The 13,687-nt window shown below is 36.7% G+C and overlaps 1 protein-coding gene and 1 long non-coding RNA gene across 5 annotated transcripts; one reads left to right on the forward strand and one right to left on the reverse strand.

Moving 5' to 3' along the window:
- Positions 1-1,507: 1,507 nt before the first annotated feature.
- Positions 1,508-4,680, reverse strand: LOC114930401 (uncharacterized). Of its 4 annotated transcripts, XR_003819459.2 has the most exons (4): positions 4,068-4,680; positions 2,966-3,233; positions 2,657-2,862; positions 1,508-2,564 (listed from the first exon to the last, which is right to left on the reverse strand). It is a non-coding gene; the product is annotated as an uncharacterized LOC114930401 (long non-coding RNA). The 4 variants fall into 4 exon arrangements; XR_014924661.1 differs by lacking the exon at positions 1,508-2,564 and having other exon boundaries at positions 2,608-2,862; positions 4,231-4,677; XR_003819458.2 differs by lacking the exon at positions 1,508-2,564 and having other exon boundaries at positions 2,608-2,862; positions 4,072-4,677.
- A 7,996-nt stretch (positions 4,681-12,676) lies between these two features.
- On the forward strand, positions 12,677-13,234 carry LOC114930404 (uncharacterized). The gene has a single exon (XM_029302165.2). The coding sequence runs from the start codon at positions 12,677-12,679 to the stop codon at positions 13,232-13,234; it is 558 nt and encodes a 185-aa protein (XP_029157998.2).
- The last annotated feature ends 453 nt before the right edge of the window (positions 13,235-13,687 follow it).

The following is a 13,687-nucleotide window of genomic DNA, read 5'->3' on the forward strand; positions in this document are numbered from 1 at the left end:
ACTTTTCTTCATCTGTAACTGTAACTTTAACTTAGTTACATTTTTTTAGTAACTAGTAACTATTTTAACAGTTACTTTCTTAGTTACTTTTTTTGGAAACATCTGCTAAAAGTATTGTTTAAGTATGGTAGCCGTTATATTGTTAAATTAAATTTTGATAACAGTAGCATATGGATCTTCATATGATTGAATCTTTTACCTAAAATTTTAATTTTGTGTACATAAAATAACACAATTAAGATCGACCAATTACAGTCAAGTATTTAAAAAAAATTCTTAAATGTAATAATTGATCGATTTGCTTGCGACTTTGCGATTACCATTTAGTAAGTTACTATAACTATTTTTACTGTTGTATCTAAAGGTCATTCATACATTGATGGTAATCGCAAAGTCGCAAGCAAATCGATCAATATTACATTCAAGAATTTTTTTAAATACTTGACTGTGGTTGTGCATAAAATGTAAGCTCCTTATATTTAAAATAATGTATAATTATTTTTAAAAAGTAACTGAAAAATAATAACTCGTTACTTTTTGAGTAACTGTAACTGTAACGAGTTATTTTTTAAAATCGGTAACTTGTAACTGTAACTATTTACTTTTTCAATAAAATAACTGTAACTGTAACTAGTTATTTTTACAAAGTAACTTTCCCAACCCTGCATCGTATTATGAGCGCAAGTTACATACATATGATATACATTTTTCAATGTATTAATTTGAGCATATTCATGTATACTCATAATGACATTTTTTGCAAACATTTTTAAGATATCATAATATGTCCGTGTTTTGAGTAGCATACGTATGAGCATCTGTGTCTATTTTTGTCATCATGTTTTGAGAAATATAAGTACAATATGAGTACAGAATGCATATATTTTGCTATCTGGGTATATATATATATATATATATATATATACAGTGTGCCCGGTAACTAACGGACCAATGATTAAGGGCGGATTCTCTGGCCAATTTGGAGACGATTTTTCCTTAGCAAAAATGTTGAGAAGTCAATAATTTTCGAGTTATAAACGATTGAAAAAAATAGGTTTTTTGAAAACTAAACGTTTTGGAGTTAAAAATCTAACATAATTACATTCTTCAGTTAATTTCAGGTAGAGTTTACTATAATAAAATTTTAATTTAAGGCTTAGTTATAAAGATACATAATGACAAATATTGGAAAGTTGTAAAAAATGATGACTTTTTTCGACATTTTCGCTGAGGAAAAATCGTTCCCAAATTGACCAAAGAATCCATTTGTAATTGTTGGTCCGTTAGTTACCGGACACACTGTATATATATATATATATATATATATATATATATATATATATATATATATATATATATAGAGAGAGAGAGAGAGAGAGAGAGAGAGAGAGAGAGAGAGAGAGAGGGAAAGATAGAGAGAGGGAGAGATAGAGACAGGGAGGGAGGGAGGAGAGAGAGAGAGAGAGAGAGAGAGAGAGAGAGAGAGAGAGAGGGGGGGGCGTTATTTATTATACGCTCTGGGATAAATCCCCTCAAGCGTTAGATATATTATAGATATAGATATAGCATTAGATAGAATTACACCATGTCGCTGCATAGGTGTATTAGCGTCAAAATGTTTTTGGAGTAATTTTAGAAATTCTTCGTCGAAGCCACATTTCATGTTGACGAGTGATAAGTAACGACGGATTGTTCTCTTACAAGGCAGTGGCAAAATGTTGTTTGTACAAAAAAATTCTTAATATCCTGGTGATCTTATATTCATCAGTAGACACAGCATAATCCATTCTTCACTGTACCGCCAATTTTTAGAATTTTTCTTACTCGCAGCCAGAATAATTTCTTTAAGTACACTTTTCTTGTGCAGCAGGGATATTAAATTGCGAGCTTCGTGCTTCCAATGTTTCGGCACTGATCGAATAATGTTCACTTTTTTTGTCTTTTAAAGATTGCTGTAATAATTAGACACGTCTCTGTGCTCTCATCTTTTGACGCCGTTCAGGAAGATTGTTCTTCCTAAGCGCGATTATCTTTTTTTGATCTGGGATTGATGGGATTTGAAGCTGCATGTATATATTTGGTAGTTCTTTTTGATCTCATTTCTTTTTCCCATGTCAACTGCCTTATCTGTAAGCAACGATTACATTTTTTCTTCTTTGAGATCTATGTGCGCTCTTGTGAACGCCATTCGCCAATATAATTTTTAAATACATTATGTGTTGATAAGTGGTTAACGTTCATAGTGTCGAGACCATTGCAGATACTCATATTTTTAAATATATTCAAAAATTGCGGCAACTGCTTTAAATAGTCCAGAATCTGTGCGAGATTACATTTCTGTGCATCAACAACACGCCCGTACACAAAATAACAAATGTTCTTATCGGCACTAATCGTTACGGTTTTTTGTGTTACCGGTATTTTTATATTATTTTCTATCTTCTTCACAGATATTGAGAATACAATAGTTTCAATTTTATCTGTGAATTTAGAAACACTCCATGGCTTTGGCATTGCAATAATATTATTGTCGTTCACACTATTTGTCACAACATGATTAGTATCTATATGAAAATATGAAAAGTATTATAAAAAACGCAGCATTAATTCAATTGGCAGTTAAGTCTTTTTAATTTTTACATATTAAGTTGCTTACGATCACTAATATAGTGACTTTTGAAATAATGTCAAAACTAAGATTTTGCACTTTCAATGTAGGATGTATTATTGAATGATCCTTAATTTCTTTATTCTGTGTCGATTCAATATTATCTATTTCCATTGGAGAAGGTACCTCGTGTTGAAGCTTTAAATGCGTATTCTCTAAGTTATTTATATCTATTACTCCATCTGTTATTACGTCTGTAACAATAAATGTTTGTATCATACATATCTTTATATACTATTACTTTTTCTTATATATATACATATGTAATTAATTTAATCTTTTTCCTAATTTACATACATTTTAGATTTTCTTGTTTGTTATTGTCAGAACAACCGTTATCTGTTTTCAAGATTTCTGCAGCAAAATCGCTTATTGGCTTGTTAACAAATTCTGGAGATAATTTCTCTGAAGAACAATAACTGTGCTCAGTAATAACAGTTTTGCTAATTGAGTTTGAAGTGAGATCGGAAAGTGTAGTATTTTGATTATTGTATTGTGCCTCCTTATCGCTATCAAATATTGTTGGAACAGCTGATGAGTCAAGTCGAGGATGTTTGTATGGGACCTAAAATAAAAATGTAATTACTTATTGTTACACTGAAAAAAATTTTGTAAATCTAAAAGATAATATATAAATATTTAGTTCAATATTCACTTAAATCAATAAAACTAAATTTTAATAAATAAAATTTCACTGATTTAAATATATTTTTGCTTAACCATTAATCCATTGTTTTAAAAAAATATTAATAAACTCTCGAGGTTAGGTTAGGTTAGAAATTTATCAAAAAAAAAGTTTGTGTCAAAAGGAAGTTATAACTAAAAGAACAATTTAAAAAGTTCAGTGCAAAATGCTGGCGAATTTAAATCTAAAATATCCATTTTCGATCATTCAAATAATTATAATTTTTTAAAGCCGTGGACATATAGTATTTTTTTTCGTTTGAACTTTGAGCTAAAAATTCCTGGACGACTTTTTGTTCAAAATTATTTTATCAAATTTTTATTAATTTAAAAAGAATTTATAAAACATTTGTTTCCAAATCTTGATCTATAAATAATAAATAACAAAAATATAATATTTAAAAATATTTTTTTTTAACTCTACTACATAAACTTTTAGATTAAACTTAAAAGAAAATGTGTAAATTTTTATAGAATTTTTTAAGTAATTTTAGAGTACAAAAATAAAATCGGACTCCAGTTACTCACGCGTTCAGGATTACAGTGCCAAAAAAAACATGTTCAGTTTGAGGGTTAATTTAAATAAATACCTGCTTCTGAGTATTGAACTAAATATTTATTATTTTTTAAATTTAGTAAATGTTTTTTTTAGTATAGTTATAACTTTATTATATCGGTATCATTTGACAAATAGAAAATAGCAAATCATACTTACTTACTTTATTTCTAATCAGAAACTGTCTCACTAACTGAAATATTCTTATGATGGTTTTTTAAATCGGTTAACAGAGCCAAAGCACGAAAAATTAATTATTCGGAACTGTATCTCTTGGTTTGAGATCACTAAGTTCCATACATAAATTAATCTCAAAACTTACATATGGAGAAATAGGCGCAAAAAATGTAGGTCCGAAAAGTCGCTGAAGCGGAAATCGAACCCGCGTCTTTCATTTTCCGGGCGACTGCTCTTACCAACTAAGCTATTCAGACTGTTTCGATCCTATATTTTTCATTTGCCTTTTAGTAGATGTTAGTAAATAACGCCGTGATTAGGCCAAGGCGTGAATAAAATCAGAAAGAAATATTTTTATCGGCTCTCAATATTAAGAATATAAATATGATATTTTTTTAAATCGGCCAACAGAGCCAAAGCACGAAAAATTAATTATTTGGAACTGTATCTCTTGGTTTGAAATCACTAAGTTTCATATATAAATTAATCTCGAAACTTACATATGGAGAAATAGGCACGAAAAATATAGGTCCGAAAAGTCGCTGAAGCGGGAATCGAACCCGCGTCTTTCACTTTCCGGGCGACATCTACTAAAAGGCAAATGAAAAATATAGGATCGAAAGGGTCTGAATAGCTTAGTTGGTAAGAGCAGTCGTAAAAAACAAAAAAAAAAAAAATAAAAAGATTTATTAGTTAATTAAAAAATTATGTATGACAAATTAGATAACATTTGTGTTCTGAGGGGATTTACCGAATACTTGATCACCTGAAAAATTCTAATTATGGATTTTGCACAATACTGTGGAATAACAATACAAAAAAACAACTATTTGAATTTAATCTCATATAATTTATTACAACATCAAAGTTTATTAGAAGGTTTATTTGATTATAATTGAAACAAAATTTGAAAATTATACTTAAAATTAAAAGATTCAAAACAACTTTTAATTCCTTTTCATGAACGGTAAAATAACATTATTAATTTCAATAGAGATGATTAACAGAATCGATCTTCGTGAATTGTCATTAACTTAAAAACAAATTCGTATTTATTACTTTTATGTAAAGAATATTAACAATAATTTCTTGTTAAGGTAAAAGCTGTAAAACAACATTTATTGAACCAAATGCAATGCTCATAATTAGCTCATAAACATTAAAAAAAAAAAAATAATCAGTTTAACACGTATGTAAATAAATATAGTAAAGTATATATGTTATATATAAACTGGAAAAGAAACCATGTTCGATCGACGATTTTTTATGTTATTATTGAAGTTGATTTCTCGAAGAGAGTTTCGACTTGCTCGAAGCAGCAAAGGAATTCAATTTCCTCGCCTTACCTTTAATCAAGAGGGGGGAGAGGAGATCTGGTTCAGATTCGATCTTATTTTGAAGAGGTCTAGAAGCTGTCCTTAACCTTTTGGTAAACTGCCCTTTAAGGTTTTGGCACACAAAATAGAAAGCTGCCCTTAGCGTTCGGCACAAGAAGCTGCCTTTAGTATTTGGCACAAAGAAGCTACTCTTAGTATTTGGCACAAAGAAGCTGCCCTTAGTATTTGGCACAAAAAAGCTGCTCTTAGTGTTCGGCACAAGAAGAAAATCTGATGATAGCACTTGAATTCGTCTTTAACAGGGCACTTCCACAATGGTCAGCGGTTCGTGGTTCCGAAGCTTCCTCCATTGGAATTTGGGTAACAGTTTCGGAAATTCGGATGGCGGGATTACATTAATGGCAAGAAGGTCTCAAAAAATAAAAGGTCTTGTTAGTGTTCCTTTTTAATATTCTCAAGGAAATACTACGTCCTTTTGTGACGATTTCTCGGAAGAATCAGAGAAAGAAGCATTATTAACAAACTGCATTGCTAAGCAACCGCCGAGTAGCTGCTAGCTTTTCCGATTCATTGGCGTCGAACGTTTGCATTTCCGAAACAATTTGCAATTTACAAAATATGCACTTGCATATTTTCTTAATGTTTAAAAGTATAAAAAACTTACGAAAAAATATGAGAAAATAGAATGCAAGTCGTCTGCGTATATAATCGAAAATACAGCATTGAGCGCTCATGGCCAATTAATATGTTAGGCGAGTCTGGCAAGGCTCTGGTAATTCTGAATAGCAGCCAGACTGTTTTCTTTCATTTAGTTATAGTATAGACTATCATCTAATAAATTTTCAGCATTGCGAAAATAAAACTGCTGCTCCTGAACGAGTGCGAACAAAAAACATTCCGATTGCTTATTAATTTGCATAGGTTTTACGTCTTTCGATCAGTCTGGCGAGGCTTTGGTGGTCCCGTATTATAGCCAGACTGTTTTCTTTACTATTTTTATAATGCAAATTATCATGAAACAAATTTTCAGCACAGCAAAAATAAGTACAATGATTTTCTATTTTTCCAAATTTTGAAGTGCCAACAGATTTACTTGCCAACGCCGCAAATCAGCCAGACTGATTTTTAATTATATTTTATGACAATATTAGTTAGTACAATAAGTTTTGTTAATGTGAAAATAAGTGCAACGTATTTCGGAAATCGATCTGATTTTTCGATCAACGGATTTATCGAAAAGTCATAGCCAGACTGATTTTCTATACCTTGAGATCGGTTAGACTGCTTTTGTAGTAAATATGATCATAATGTTAAGTAGTACAAGAAGTTTCAGGACTGCAAAAATAAGTGCAACTCATTTGTATTTTCCATCCATTGAATCCAGTGGAAAATTGTTGCCAGATTGCCGATTTGTTAATTAGCATCATTAATGGAACAATCCTATCAATATTTATTGACTGCGAAAGTAAGTGCACAAAATATTCACTGCCTCCTGTACTATTTATTTATTGTCATAGCGAAAGCTATTTTAACCGGGAATTATCTTCTTTTAAATACAAATGGATAAATTTAAAGTGTAAGACAGGCAATAAGAGCCAATCACGGAAGACAGTGCGTTATCCTAACGAAACTAAATTTTTTCGTTAGAATTAAATATCTGTGCACAAGTCACCAAATTTTACTTGGTCGCGTCCAAGATTTTAAAATATGAAATAATCTCATTTTTGAGATTTAATTTCAATAATCCTTTAACCCCCCTACGGAAATAAATAAATAAATGCAAGAGAAAAATATAGATCCGAAAGTCGCTGAATCAGGAATCGAACCCGAGACCTTTCGCTTGCCGGGCGACTGCTCTTCCAACTGAGCTATTCAGATCCTTTTAAAAGGATCATAAATTAACAGTTATTTCTTTTAAATCCTTTTAAAAGGAATATGATCCTTTTAAAAGGATCTGAATAGCTCAGTTGGAAGAGCAGTCGCCCGGCAAGCGAAAGGTTTCGGGTTCGATTCCCGATTCAGCGACTTTTGGATCTATATTTTTCTCTTGCTGTTTGGGAAAAAATTAAATTTCTGTGATCCCCGCGCGCCTTCGATATACGCTACTGAGAGCTCTCTGCAATTGTGTGCATCGACAGTTTGTTATTGCGTCCACAAGGGCGAAGCGCCGAATTCGGAGAGAGTTTCCGCGTTTTTAAAAAGGAGCGATGCGGCACGGAGAGCGAGTCTGGTACGACGAGCCGTCCGGTAAACACGAGAAGAACATTGTGATCCGAAGAATAAAAATTACGTATTCTTACTTAGAATAAAGAGACTAGTTCCTGCTATCTATCCTTGCCTATCGACGCAGTCCACAAGAGAGAACTAGGCGATAGCTCCGATAAAAACCAAAGGAGAAAATATACAAAACATGGTCCTTCGAGCCGGATCTGTGTCGAGAAATTAACGGATGGATTCAAATAAGATACACGTGCAATCAGTGCAACTACTTCAAGTGAGCCATTCAACAATTGCGCTACATTCCGAGTAAAAATTTCCGTACGACAAGGAAGTATTTCGACTCACGTACATACATTCTCCATTTCAACACCGTGTTTACCTTACAAGGTCGAGCTCTGCAAGACAATAGATCGAAATGGACAAGGCAATATTTGCGTTCGATACGAATTTACGTTATTTAACGAACTCAATAACGAATTTCCAAAAGCTTGGAGTTGATAATCAAACTCATGCCATCACTAAAGGACGATTTCAACTCTTGCAAAATTACTGGAATAAATGCCAGGAGAATGCCGCTATCATTGAGGCAGTAGCAACCGACGCAGACGCGGCACAGCTTCCCTTCTTCAAGAACAAGCTGCTAGACAAGGCAGAGGTCTCGTACATGCAAGCCTACGACTTCTTTCAAGAAAAACTCGAGGCATTCAACGTCGCTTCAATTTCCATTCCTGTACCAACGGCGGCCACAATGACGTCCATCAACGAGATCCGATTGCCGAAGATCAACTTGCCTTCTTTCTCCGGTAATGTAACCGAGTGGCTAACTTTTCGCGATTTGTTTCTTGCGCTCGTTAAAAATCGCCGTTCCATATCGCAAGTCGAGAAATTGCAATATTTATTATCCGCGGTTACTGGCGACGCTGCTAAGTTGAATTCCCATCTTTCTCTAACCGATAGTAATTTCGATGTTGCATGGAAGGAGCACGAATCGTTACGAAAATCAACGCGTTATTATTGACGCATATTTCAAACGTTTATTTACCATTCCTACTGTTTCGTTTAACGATCTGTTCGGGTTAAAACAATTACGCTTCAATTCATCGGAATTGATAAATGCTCTGCGTGCCTTGAAATGTTCTGTAGATGAATGGGATATGATTTTAGTCTACATTCTTGTATAAAAACTAGACAAATTGACGAGAAAAGATTGGGAAGTCAGCTTAGGTTCGGAGAGGAGATATCCTACGATGGAAAAACTATACGCGTTTCTAGATACACAAATTCGTCCGCTTGAGGCTGTATCCAAGGACGGAGATAACTCGAAGTCCGCAAACGGAAACTCATCCGAAAAGAGTTCCGGTGCTCGCTCGATTCCAAATGCGGCACGAAAAAATAATATAGTGCGTTCTCACCATACAAACACTGCGAGTACGTGCGCTCTTTGTTCCGAAACACATCGTTTAATGCATTGCGAGAAATTTCAAGCGTTAAGCATTTCGCATCGACTAGAGTTTGTTCAAAAAAATAATATATGCAAAAATTGTTTGACCAAAGGTCATTACGTTTCGAATTGTCGTAGTTCCTTTACTTGCTTGAAATGTAAAAGACAACATCATACTTTGTTACACGAGAATTCAAGGTCAAGTTTAACGACAACAACAGACTCTGGACAATGCGATAACGCGTCCAACGTACATTCACACGTGAACGAGGGAGTTAAACCCGTGCTCCTGGCTACCGCACGTGTTTGTATAGGATCAGAAAACGGTCGATATGTTTACACGCGAGCACTGATCGATCAAGGTTCCGATGCCACATTCGTTTCGTCACGAGTCGCTCAAATGTTGAGAGCTCGCTTAATTTCAACACGCGTAAAGGTATCTGGCATCGGTGACACTACGTCTAATTGCGTTCAACATGCCGTCTCTATTTCTATCAGCGCGACTAATGAAAATGATACGATTCTTCATACCAAAGCATTGGTCGTTCCAAAAATTACAGTGTACATTCCACCTCATTTCCAATTACAAGAGATTCCGTTTCTTTCCAAATTGAATCTAGCCGATCCAAATCCAAGCTCAAATGATGCAATCGAAGTACTTCTCGGGGCCGAATTATACGGTTCAATTATGATAGGTGGCTTAATGAAAGCTTCTAACGATGCTACACTTGCGCAAGAAACGATATTCGGGTGGATCATTTCGGGTCCTATTTCAAACCAAAAGGATAGCCAAAGAATTCACGTTCACCAAGCAACTTCTGGCAATCTCGATTTCGAACTCCGACGTTTTTGGGAGCTGGAAGAAATTCCAACGACACACGCTCTCTCAAAGGAAAATCTTCGTTGCAACTTACATTTTCAAGAGATACATATGCGCGATTCTTCAGGGCGCTATGTTGTCCGCTTACCCTTCAAGTCTGGCCCTCCGATAAAGATCGGCGAGTCAAGGTCAGTAGCTACGCGTTCCCTCGCGCAACTAGAGCGACGTTTAGCCAATTCTCGGGAAATTTCAGGGCAATACGTCGACTTTCTTAACGAGTACGAAGAGCTCGGGCATATGCAAAAAATCGAAAACGTGCAACGCTTCTTTTAACCGACGTTTCTACCTCATCATCCAGTTATTCGCGAGGACAATACTACAACCAAACTTCGTGTAGTGTTTAATGCCTCGGCAAATACCTTGAATAACACTTCTTTGAATGACCATCTTATGATTGGTCCAAAGTTACAAGCCGATCTTCCAGCGATTATTCTTCAATGGCGTTTGTACAAATACGTTTTTTCCGCTGATATTCAGCAAATGTTTCGACAAATACAGATTCATTCAGACAATCGCCAATATCAATTAATATTGTGGCGTACGATTCCGAACGAGCCAGTCCATACTTATTCATTAAATACCGTTACTTATGGTACTGCCTGCGCGCCTTATCTCGCCCAACGCGTGCTCAAACAACTTTCAATCGACGAGAGTTCGCGTTTTCCACTAGCTCAAACAATTTTGCAAAATGAAATATACGTTGACGATGTCCTATCCGGAGGCGATGATAAACCGTCCACGATTAAAAAACGCGACCAATTAATCGGCTGTTTACTAAGCGCAGGCATTCATCTCAGAAAATGGGCCAGCAACGATTTTGAAATTCTACAAGATATAAATCCTGCGAATCACGGTCTAGCAAGTTCCAAGCCTTTCCAAGAAGGTGAACAATTAAAAATACTCGGTATTCATTGGACACCTTGCGATGATAATTTCTCCTTTGAAATAAAATTCCGTCTACCATCTACCGACATTTCGAAACGACAAATCCTTTCGACGATAGCGAAAATATTCGATCCCCTCGGATGGGTGTCTCCGATCACGATATCTCTCAAAATTCTACTGCAAAAACTGTGGAAATTTTCCTACGGATGGGATGATATTCTTCCTGCGGAAATAACAACCGAATGGAATGCTTTTTGCGAAAAGATGTTACACTTGACGACTCTGCTGAGTTCCTCGTTGGTTAGGCTTCGAGCGTAATATTCAGTGCTTGCATTTACACGGCTTTTGCGACGCTTCATCTAAAGCCTATGCAGCGGTAGTCTATTCAAAAATTGTCACGAATTCTGGCGATAGTCATGTTCGACTTCTCCTATCAAAAACCAAGGTCGCTCCGATTAAAACGATTTCGATTCCACGACTCGAGCTCTGTGCGGCTCAGCTGCTAGCTCGCTGTATTTCGTTTACTATTGACGCGATGAAATTGCAAAACATTCCTGTGTTTTGCTGGAGTGACTCGACGATTGTATTAGCATGGTTGCAAAAGGCTCCATCAGATTTAAAAGTATTTGTAGCTAACAGAGTGTCTTCTATTCAAACGAAGCTTCCTACGGCGACATGGCTGCATGTGCCAACAGAAGATAATCCCGCGGATTGCGCATCGCGCGGCATAAATCCAGCTCAGCTAACGCCTTCAAGTTCCTGGTGGAACGGCCCGGCATGGCTGAAATTTAACGAGGATAGTTGGCCAGTTCAATCTACGATAAGTTGCACCGAAGATGATTCCGAATTGAAAGCGTCAAATGCAGTCCACTCGCATCATTCAAATCGAGCGGAACTTTTTGAATCCTTCAATCATATCTCCACGTGGCCACGCTTACTACGGGTCACCGCATACGTCCTTCGGTTCAAGTTTCGAACGAGAGTCCCAAATGTTGCTCAAATTCTCTCTATTTTGCAAGTCGATGAAATAAAAATCGCGCACAGATTCTGGATTAAACAGATGCAAACGGAATACTTTTCAAAAGAAATCGTCGCTTTCAAAGCCAAGTCGAGGTTACCAGTTCGATGCTCCATCCATTCTCTCGATCCGTTCCTGGATCCCTCCGGTATCCTACGCGTGGGTGGTCGACTTCAAATGTCTGACCTTTCATATGATCGTAAATTTCCGATTCTACTTTTAAAACATTACCTTTCTAAGCTCATTATCGATTAAATTCATAAGGATACACTTCACGGCGGTGTACAATTAATGCTTCGCACGTTGCGAGAACAATATTGGATTCTGGGGGCGCGAAGCATGGTAAAAGGTTGTATCCGCAATTGCGTGACATGTACTCGGCATCGCGCCATAACCGGCGTACAATTTATGGCCGACCTTCCTACATTTAGAGTAACTCCGTCCCGTCCATTTTGCCATACGGGACTTGATTACGTCGGCCCCTTCGCAATTCGAGACGCTTCCGGCCGCGGACGTAAGTCGCACAAAACATACATCTCGCTATTTGTTTGTCTCGCTACACGAGCTATACACTTAGAGCTCGTTCATGATTATTCCACGGCTGCGTTTCTCGCATTTGAACGGTTCGTAGCGCGTCGTGGCATTCCATCCGATCTTTATTCCGACAACGCGACTACCTATCAAGGCGCGGATCGCGAACTTGTTACAGCGATCCGACAGACTCAAGCCGACGTAGATCTGCAGGCAAAGTTCGCGTCAAAGCCAGTTCAATGGCATTTCATTCCGCCTTCTGCCCCTCATTTTGGGGGCATGTGGGAGGCAGGTGTTAAGAGTGTTAAGCACCACTTGCGACGTATACTTGGTTCCTGCACACCTACGGTCGAAGAGTTCACCACTCTTTTATGTAACATCGAAGCATGTTTGAATTCGCGCCCGATCGCCGCACTTCATGACGATGTAAATTCTTACAATGCGCTCACACCAGGGCATTTTTTAATTGGTAGTGCCATTAAATTGATTCCGAGTCCGAGCGTCTTACATATCTCCGAGTCACGACTCGATCGATGGCAATTAATGCGTGCGAAATACGAGCAATTTTGGAAATTGTGGAGTCTTGACTACTTGAACACCTTGCAGCAGCGTTTCAAATGGCAGAATCGATCTGATGAATTTTGCATAAAGGATATTGTTCTAATAAAAAATCCTAATTTACCTCCCTGCAGATGGGAGCTTGCGAGAATCATCGAATGTAAGCCTGACAAGGATGGCCTGGTGCGAGTTGCTCAGGTCAAGACCGCGTCTTCTACTTTTGTAAGACCTATTGTTAAACTCTGTAAATTGCCGGTAAGTCCGGACGGTTCAGCGTAATCTAAATTCTGCAGGTTGTCTCCAATGATTGCAGTTCAATGTGTAAAGATTTACCCCTGACTGTCATTTGAATCCCTTGGCGATTCAACCCGAGGGGTATGTTTGGGAAAAAATTAAATTTCCGTGATCCCCGCGCGCCTTCGATATACGCTACTGAGAGCTCTCTGTAATTGTGTACATCGACAGATTGTTATTGCGTCCACAAGGGCGAAGCGCCGAATTCGGAGAGAGTTTCCGCGTTTTTCAAAAAGAGCGATGTGGCACGGAGAGCCAGTCTGGTACGACGAGCCGTCCGGTAAACACGAGAAGAACATTTGTGATCCGAAGAATAAAAATTACGTATAGTTTTTCCATTAATTCTTACTTAGAATAAAGAGACTAGTTCCTGCTATCTATCCTTGCCTATCGACGCAGTCCACAAGAGAACTAGGCGATAGCTCCGATAAAAACCAA

Source organism: Nylanderia fulva, unplaced genomic scaffold, assembly GCF_048542155.1.
Source record: "Nylanderia fulva isolate GAGA-0341 unplaced genomic scaffold, ASM4854215v1 Scaffold211, whole genome shotgun sequence".
Taxonomy (NCBI): domain Eukaryota; kingdom Metazoa; phylum Arthropoda; class Insecta; order Hymenoptera; family Formicidae; genus Nylanderia; species Nylanderia fulva.